The 9,046-nt window shown below is 63.3% G+C and overlaps 1 protein-coding gene across 2 annotated transcripts in view; it reads left to right on the forward strand.

Moving 5' to 3' along the window:
* Window positions 1-4,342, forward strand: part of MAD1L1 (mitotic arrest deficient 1 like 1) — a 249,882-nt gene extending 245,540 nt beyond the window's left edge. For both annotated transcript variants that reach the window (XM_011378518.2, XM_023522390.1), the window contains one exon: window positions 3,855-4,342. In XM_011378518.2, coding sequence (XP_011376820.1) covers window positions 3,855-4,013 — 159 coding nt within the window. In that variant the 3' untranslated portion in view covers window positions 4,014-4,342. The remainder of the gene's footprint in view (window positions 1-3,854) is intronic.
* The last annotated feature ends 4,704 nt before the right edge of the window (window positions 4,343-9,046 follow it).

The following is a 9,046-nucleotide window of genomic DNA, read 5'->3' on the forward strand; positions in this document are numbered from 1 at the left end:
GGTCCTCGCCGGGGCGCGGGTCCGCGTTTCCCTCCCGCGTGCGCCCGCACCGCGTGGACTTGGGCATCGGGTGAATGCTGGGGGGAGTTCTGAACACTTCCTCTTCTGGTTTTGGGGGTTGTGTGAAGTTGGTATTTTCGTTTAAGTGTTTGATAACATTCTCGAGCTTTCCAGTCACGAACTCCATTTCCTCGGCCGCCTGGGCCGCATCTGGGAGCCTTGGGGCTTTGCCCACGTCCTCTCAGATGTCAGACTTATGAACGTGAGTGTTTTCTGTCGTGTTTTTGTTTTATTAACAGCCTCGGGATCCGTCCCGTTTCCGGCGTTGCTGATTTGTCTCCTTCCCGGTTTCGCCGAGTTGGGCGGCTTCCGCGCTCGCTCGCGGGGCCCCAGGCCGAGCCTCGGCTTCTCCGGCGCCCTGATCTCAGAGTCTCCCTGGTTCCTCCCGCGTCGGGTTCGTTGCTGTTCCTCCTCCAGTTTTTTGGGGTGCAGCACAGACCCGACTTAAGGGCCCCTCGCTGTGGCGCGCGCCCCGGGCCCCGCCCCGTGCACCCTGCAGCTCTGACGGGCTGCGTCGCCTGTGCACCTTCGGCTCCTCTGGCCTGCGGCACATTCGCAAGCACAGGGCTCAACCCTCGCGTGTCCTGTCGCCTCTCTCCGGGCAAGTTCCGGTTCTCTCGTCCTGTCTCCTGATCACCTTTTTCCCTTCGGGCACCCGGAGATGCTCGGGCTCCCACAGCCCTGGCGTCAGCCACCTCCTGGAGCAGTAGGGACGTTCTCATTAACAACCACCATCACCAAAAACGCAGTGTGGGCAGCTCCCGGCGCCTCGAAATAGGAGCGTTGACGGTCCTGACCGTCGGATGGTTCTGTTGTGTTCTTTGGATTTTGTCCAGATCAGGACCGGGGCCCACAACGTTCAGTGGGTTCAGTCTGTCCGTCCCCTGCTGCATCTGCTTCTTCGTTTATGGGGTTTCTTCAGCACCCTCGGCAGGAGATCTTGCATGAGTCCCAGCACCCCTGTAGTGGGGAGCACTGGGGGACAGGCAGCCTGGCCTCCCCTTTGTGGCCGTACTGGGCCCTGGGCACCGTGACTAAGAAAGGTGACCCAGGGCCGCCCTGTGGTCGGGACAGCGAGGGGCCGAGGGCAGAGACGGTGTTTAGTGGCCCCCGGGGGGCCAGGCCGAGCCACTGTTCCAGTGGGAGGCAGCAGAGTGGGATGGGCGCCTGCCGCCGTCAGGCCCTGAATCAGGGCTGTCGCCACCCACAGTGCCCCCCACCCCCACTGCTGTGGCCCGGCCTGGGGGCGAGCAGGCCGCGGTCTGAGTGTGGAGCGTGCAGAGCCGGCCGACAGGCCAGAGCATCTTCATCGTGGCTGAGCCTCTTGCTTCCCACAGGGCGCCTACGGGCCACAGCGCAGCTTGTCACCTCCCACGCTGGGGCAGAGGAAGCAGACGCCGCAGACATTCCTGGCCACAGCCAGCACGTCTCACTGGGCAATTTGCTTTCTAAAAAATTGTGCTCTGCTTTTAAGTGAGCAGCCCCTAATTAGAGTGATTTACAAGGAACCTGGGGCCCGGGTGGCATTGGAACGTGGCAGAGTGCCGAGCGGAGATGGATGGCCCGGCGCGGCACAGTGGCACATCCTGACAGCGAGGACACGGACCCTCCATGCACTGGGGAGCTCGGCTGGGGGCTCCGGGAGCGGCGGGCCGCAGACACTGGCTGCCCTGGTTTGGGTTGGGTGGGGAGCACCGTGGCCACCCTTCACCCTCCCCCCTCCCCCCGTGTGTCCGTGGCCTCGTTTCCCCGCAGCCGCGGAGGGCTGGCCAGGGCCACGTTCGCCGCCGGTGAGACTCGAGGGGAGCCGTTTGTCGGAGCAGCAGCTGTGGCGCTGACCACTGCAGACACCTGGCTCTCGCGGCGAGTTAGGGCTCCGCAGCCTGGCATCTGGGGGGCGCCCCACGCTCGGCTGTTTGTGGGTCAGCCCTCCTTCCCCCACGTGGGCAGGCGGCCTGGCGGGGGCCCCAGGGTGTTGCTCCAGCCTGTGTCAGCCCGCTGCCCCCTCCCCCCCACGCTGAGGAGACTCAGCTCCCTGACATTTAGGGGAGAAATCTAGACATGGACGGCCCTTTTGGGGAAAGGTCAGGGTGGTTTCTCTTATTTTTGTTTAAAGATGGTTTGTGTTGAACGGTGACGAGGCTAAATGTGTCAGCAAGCAGCAGAGCAGAGCCAGCCGCCCAGGGAAGCTGGGCGAGGTGACCGCACAGGGAGGCACCCCAGCTGACCAGACTTGCCACGGGGCAGGGGGCACCGGGCAGGGGGCAGGCCAGTGTGAAACGCGCCTGGCTCCTTCACTGGCATCTCCTGGGACCCCCGACAGCACGTCACCCTCCTGGCCGGTGCCTTGGGCTCACCAGGCCTTCGCGTGGCACCGCACGAGGGACCCCGCCAGTAGGCGCGGGGCCTGCCCGTTAGGCGGGGCTGGGCACCGCAGGGGGGAGCTGTGGGACCCCAGGAAGCGCGGGGACAGAAGGGACCTGCCCTGAACATCTGTGTCGAGACGCGGTGCGCACCCCACACAGCGCACCTGTCAGCGTGCACGGCCAGCGCCACGGCGTTCCCATCGCCCCACAGAGAAGCCCGTGCGCACCCCCTCCCCGAGTCCCCGCCCGGCCCCTGGCGACCGCAGTGTCCCGGGTGTGGTTCTTCTGGGCATATAGTGCGAGTGGAGTCACAGGTGTGGCCGTGGGCGTCTGGCTTCGCCCCGCCCATGGAGCGTTGTGAACGGGGCCCTCGTTCCCCCTGTGGCCGGGTCTGGTGCCCACGGCGGCCACGCACTGTCTCTCCGCTCGCTGGCTCCTGGCCGTTCCCACGTTCGGCCTCTGTGGAAAGGCGGCTCCGTCCCCGGCAGACGCCCCGCAGCGGAATCCCTGGGCCGCGGGGTTTGCATCTGAGGACCCGTCCGACCGTCCCCACAGGGGACGCCGTCTCCTCCCTCGTAGCGCGAGAGCATCTGGCTCCACGTCCTGGCCGCGCCCCCTGGCGTCGTCCTCGTCTGTGACGGTGGCTCTCCCGGGTGAGCTGCGCCTCCGAACGCCGTCTCGTGCTCCTCGGCCATCCCCGTGTCTTCTCTGGACACCTGTCCGTTTCGGTTGGGTCGAGTGTCTTCTCGCCGGCCTGTGAGACTCGCAGGCGTGTCGGGCTGCGGGTCCTTCGTCGGACGTGCCGTCTGGTGACAGCGCTTTACGGGGCTTCCGTGGGCTGGGAGAAGCGTGTCCGCCTCCAGCCTGAGCCCAGCTGCACAGCAGGGCGCACGGGACGCGTCCCAGCCGCGGGGGCCACGGGGGGGATTCTCGCTTCTGGTTGCCTTGCGGGGACTTGGTTCAGCGGTCACCTCGTCATTCGTCTGTGACACGGGACCAGACCAGGCCCAGCAGCCCCGGAGTGCTGGAGCCAGCCCCTGTGCGTGCTCAGGATGGCGCCTGCCTCGGGCGCCCAGATTGTCACGCTGCCATCCTCGTCACCAGGCTGGGGTCTGAGGATGGGAGTGGACCTGGAGGAGCTGGTGAGCTGGAGGCCACGCCCCACATCCAGTGCTCAGATTCCAGAAACGTGGGCGAGACCTGCACCCCACCTGGGAGGCCGGGAACGCGGCCTTGCCCGCTGCGAAGTGCCTGGGCCGAGGCAGCCCACCTCACTGGGGAGCCGTGGTTGGGGTAGGGCTGTCCCTGTACACTCAGCTCCGACACCCCAAGGGACGCCGGAGTCACAGGGCCTCCTGCCTCTCCTTGTCACGTTGCTGGGGGACATGGGAAGGGAGCGCTGACCGCCATCTGTGTCTCACCCTGCAGGCCGCGGGACCGTCGGGCGCCACCATGCAGCTGCTGGAGACGGCCTTCTCACGCTCGGTGCCTGAGCTCGTCCAGCTGCACCTGCTGGCCCAAGACAGCATCCCTGCCTTCCTCAGCGCCCTGACCCTCGACCTCTTCAGCCGCCAGACCGTGGCCTAGCCCGCGGCCCCCCCGTGGCCCCACCCTCGGCAGCCATCCCAGCCCTGCCCACCCGCTGCCCAGAAAGGCAGCAGCATCAGGAAGGGATGGGGACCCGTGGCCCCCTCTGCCAGCCGGGGCTGAGCCCCACCCTTGAGCTCAGGCCCTGCGCCCCCACCCCCTCTATCCTGGAAAGCTGCCTGGCGAGGACCTGGGGGCCGTGCTCTGTGGGCCCACTCCCTGCTGCCCCCCCAGGAGCCCCACCACAGGCTGCTCAACCCTGGCCTGGCAGGTGGGCCTATGGCCACCAGACCAAACCCTGTGACAGAATAAAGTTCCCTTCTTGGCCACCCTGTCTGCTCACTGTGTCTGACTCCGAAGCCCAGGAGAGCCGTGGGGGACAAGGGGGCACGGGCCACTCACCCGGGTGCAGGGCGGGAGGGGGCGGGGTGGTCTGCAGTCTGCACAGGCTCACTCCCACCTCAGGTGACCCTCCCACTGCGACCGCCGGTGCTGCCCAGAGAGGCGACTCCAAGCCCTTGAAGTGGGTGCTGGTAGCAAGGGTTGGCTGGTCTCTCATGGGGCGAGGGCCTCCCAAAGTCCCGGCACCCATGGGTGACCTCAGCACCACCGTCCTCTCACCTGTAATGCTGGGACTTGGGCCTTGGGGACCTGAGCTCACACCTCCATGTGATGAGGCCCCCGGGCTGAGTGGGGTTCATAGCAGAAGTCGAAGCAGACTGCTCCTTGCACCCCCTGGGCCAGGGCTCGGGGGGCCCAGGGGTGCAGCTTCCTTCACGGACAGGGGGTCCCCAACAGAAGAGGCCCAGAGTGTGGCCCACCGGGGGGCTCCAGACTCTGCGTCTTGGCCCACAGGCCTGGGGTGGAGGCCCAGCCGTGCGCCGTGTGCGTGGGGGACAGGTGGCCTGCAGCCTCACCGACCACCCAGCTGCACTGTGGACTCGGAAGCCTTGGGGAAGGCAAGTCCAGACATCAGTGGACAGTGAGCCTCCGCCACACGGCCATCAGGGTGTCATGCTCAGGGAGCCTGCCGCCCAAGCTCAGCAGAGGCGGTGGGAGCAGCCACGGACCCCCTGACCCAACGGCTCTGCTGGACAGCACTTTCGAGGCCACTACAGGGTGGGCAGGGCTGGTCCACCTGCTCACAGAGCACAGGGTTCTGTGCCTCGCCCCAGGTGCAGACAGGAGGCTCCGGCTCACCCAGGCCCTGCGCCCCGCCCCTGCACAGCTGATGGAGACTCAGGGGGCCTTGGGGCCCAGAGATGCTTGCAGCCTGGCCAGGTTGCCTGCAAGGGCCCCGCCCCCAGGCCCCGCCTTCCCCTCCGAAGCCCCTCCCCCTGGGGAGCCAACCCCAGGTCCAGGCCACCCACCTCATGCTGATGGAGGGCAGGCCCAGAGGCCAACAGTGGCAGATCGTCCCTTCCCAAAAAGACAGCTGGGACCACCGTGGCCACCGCACGCTCCCGACTTCTCCGGGCTGACTCAGCTCCTCCCGCTGGCCGGGGGCGATCGAATGAAGTTGCTTGGGGAGCCTGGGTGAGCAGACGGGCCACAGGAAGTTCTGGTTCTGGCACACCCCCACGTCTGCCAGCTCGTTAGTGACGCTGGTGCTAAGTGGTCCTTAAGCCGCTAATGACTAATTGTGAGGGATTAGTGCCGCCACAATGAACCGTAATTGCCAAGACGGAGCAGGATTTGGTGCAACAGGGCTCCTGGCGGCTCCCCAGGCTCCCAGGGAGGACGGTGCTGCCCGCTGGGGCCTCTGCGGGAGCCCGGCCTCCTCCATCCAGCGCCCGCTGTCACTTTGTGTCCTGAAAGTGAATGAATCCTGGCTTTTCTCCAGCCCCTCGCGACTCAGAGTGCGGACCAGGGACCAGGGCCTTCGCCGTCACGGCGCCTACTGGGGCGGCTCGCTGGGGAGCCCCTGATTCGCACACACTAGACTCCTTGGCCCGTGTCCTCGGGCCCCCCTCCTAAGCTCCCTGAACCAGACTGCATGTGACATGACCCCGGGTAGCTCGTGTCCCCAGTCAAGTCTGCGAAGCTCTCACCTGGTTGAAACTCCGACGTGCCAAGCCCCTGCGGGCTGTGAGCTCGCCCCATCTCATAATGATTCCGTGAGCCGGGTCTTGTCGGGGGAGGAGCCGAGGTCCAGAAGGGCAGGGACTTGTCCCAGGTCACATGCACGTGTGTGTGAGGCCTGGCCTGGACCCAGACCAGCTCCCCTGACCAAATTCACAGCCCTCATCACCCCAGTTCTGGGCCGGACTTGACCCGCGTGCCTGGAGTTCAGTGACCCAGAGCCAACGACAGGCTGGGCCTCTCTCCGGGGACAGCCTCTCGCAGGGAGACTCAGGTCCAGGGGTGTGGAAGTGGAGGCCGCCCAGGCAGGAGCGCGTGCACTTGTGCCTGCAGTGTGTGCGCGCAGGTGTGTAAATGTGGGACTGCGTGTGGACATGCGTAAGTGCACGTGCATGTTTGCAGCTGCACGTACATGGCTGCGTGTGCATAGCCTGTGTGTCACATGCATGTGCATACATGCGTGCACAGTGAGGACAGGTGGCTTTGCCAAACTGCTTCAGGCCCAGAGAGGGGTGTGGCCTTGCCCAAGGTCACACAGCCCAAGAGGGCCAGCTGCAGGCAGCACGGACCCTCCTGCAGACTCCTCGCTGGGCCGCTGCCTGCCTTGTTTACGTTTTCTTGTCATTCTTTATCTAACTGCACAGTTTTAATGCATTTTCAATGTAAAAAGAAAAACCCTCCAACAGTAGAAATACAAACAGGAAAACCCCCCCCCCTTTGGCCCCTGTCCCGGCCTCCTGCATCTGCGGACGCATTCACACGCCCAGCATTTGGACACAGCACCGTGCGAGGTCTGGTTCCCTTTGTTTCGTGTGGGTTTCAGAAGCACCGTGGGCTCTGTGGCTTGGCTCCCTCACACAAAAACCGTCTTGGAAGTTTTCCATGAAAGCGTCTGATGTATTTCATTGGGTTTTGTGCTTTTATTTCCAAACACTTAAGAAGTTTTATTGAAAACAATAACCTAAAGAAACACCAGACTCTCATTTTAAAGTAAAATTGACAGCATCTCTCAGAACTTCCAGAGTTCTGAACTATTTTGGTCATTACTTTAAAAAACAAACAACAGCCAAAACTAAACAAACAAAACGCCAAGTTCCGGATTCAGGCTCACGAGCGTCTCGCTCGTGGACCTTTTCTCACAGTCTGGCCTCGCTCCACTCACGGCTCCGTTTTCCAACTGTACCTTTTCAGGACCGGGCAGTGGCCTTTCCGGTTTCTTTCTAATTGGTTAATATTTCTGAGAACTGGTCTCCTTGGTGGGGCCCCGCCCACCTCGCCGAGGCCCCAGTGGGAGCGTTTTCCCCCACGTCTTGCCTGTCCTGTCCTCTGCCGTGAGCCGAACTGTCCCCAGTTCATGTGGTGAAGCCCTGACCCCAGAATCTCAGCACGCGATGGCGTGTGAAGACAGGGGATCTGTAGAGGTGACAAAATTACCTATGAGGTCATCGGCGTGGGCTGGACCCTATGAGACTGGTGTCCTTATAAGAGGAAATTGGGACTCACGCAGAGGGACACAAGGAGGAGACAGCCGTCCACACCCCAAGGGCAGGCCCCACGAGAAGCCGACACCTTGCTCTCGGACTCCCAGCCTCCAGGACGCGAGGCGACAGATCTGCTGTCCGAGCTGCCAGGTCCGTGGGCCCCACGCTGGCGCCCGAGCTGATGGCGGGCTCCCACCGGGGGCCGGCTTTGCCCCTGGTGGCCCTTACCGCCGCCCTGAGCGCGGTCTGACTCGCAACAGCCACGCGGAGCACAGACGACGTGTTTTCATCGGTCTGGACAAGTCCGTGTGCGACGGCGCTGAGCAAGGTGGTGTTTTCAGTGGCCACAACTAAACGAGCAGGTGAAATCAATGTTAATGCATTTTATTTAACCCTCTACATCCCAAACTTTATCATAACGTGTAATCAACACAAATAATTGGCGCGTCCACCTCGCCATCTTTTGGCTCCGAGTCCAGTGTCCTATTCTACGCCCGCTGCCCCCTCGCTTCAGACCAGCCACACTGTGAGTGCTGAGTAGCCCACGTGGCCCCCGGCCACTGTAGGGGACAAGACTCCTCCAGGGTACCGGCACCGAGGGAGGCCTTGTCCACTGAGGGTCCCTGGACCACTCAGTGCTCGCGCCCACGTGCATGTTCAGGCACTGCCACGTCATCTCTCTGACTAGGCGGCCATCTCAGCGAGTCACCGGGGCGGGGTGGGGGGGGTCATGATGAGAGCCAGGAAGCGGTGAGCGTGTTCCCACAAAGAGGCCGCAGCGGGCCTGAAGGGCGGGGACAGTCCCCTCCGCCAGGAGGTCCCCTTCTCCCCCGGGGTGGATCCAGGCAGCACACTCGGTGACCTGGGCACCAGCGGCCAGCCAGGTGCAGTCTCCCTCGTCCCAGAAAAGCCACTGCCGGCAGGAGCTGCCAGGAGGGCTGTGAGGCCACCGCGGGGCCCCTGCGCCTCCACCTGGTGGCTCGTGGGGCCTCCTCCGTGTGACGCTGTGCTCAGTCCAGTTACCAACAGCCTCCATGTGTTTTTTTCAAACTTAAAATGGAAATTAAATTTTGCACCAGGTTTACAGGCTGTTAACGGAATTCACTAATCAAACCCCAACGCCAAGTCCTTGAAAATGAGAATTTAAAAAGGTCTGCATTTGCATATTCATGTTTTTAATAGGGTTCAGAAGGTATATTTGCAACTGATGAAAAGGATTAATTACATCTAATTTGCATAGGAGCATCTTAACCCCTTCTGAGCCAGCCAGACTCTGGGACACCCTGAGGGCAGGGAAGCCAAACGCAAGTAGGTGGCCAGGGACACCCAGCTCCTGCACCCCTTCCCGTGGTCACACGTGCACAAGAGCCCATGGGTGTAGGGAGCTGTTCGCACCCACTCCCTCCCGGGGCAGGGGCGTGCTTGCCCAGAAAACACCCGTCTGCAGTTCCCTCGCAGTCACTCAGTATC

The sequence above is a fragment of the Pteropus vampyrus genome, unplaced genomic scaffold, assembly GCF_000151845.1.
Source record: "Pteropus vampyrus isolate Shadow unplaced genomic scaffold, Pvam_2.0 Scaffold343, whole genome shotgun sequence".
Classification (NCBI taxonomy): domain Eukaryota; kingdom Metazoa; phylum Chordata; class Mammalia; order Chiroptera; family Pteropodidae; genus Pteropus; species Pteropus vampyrus.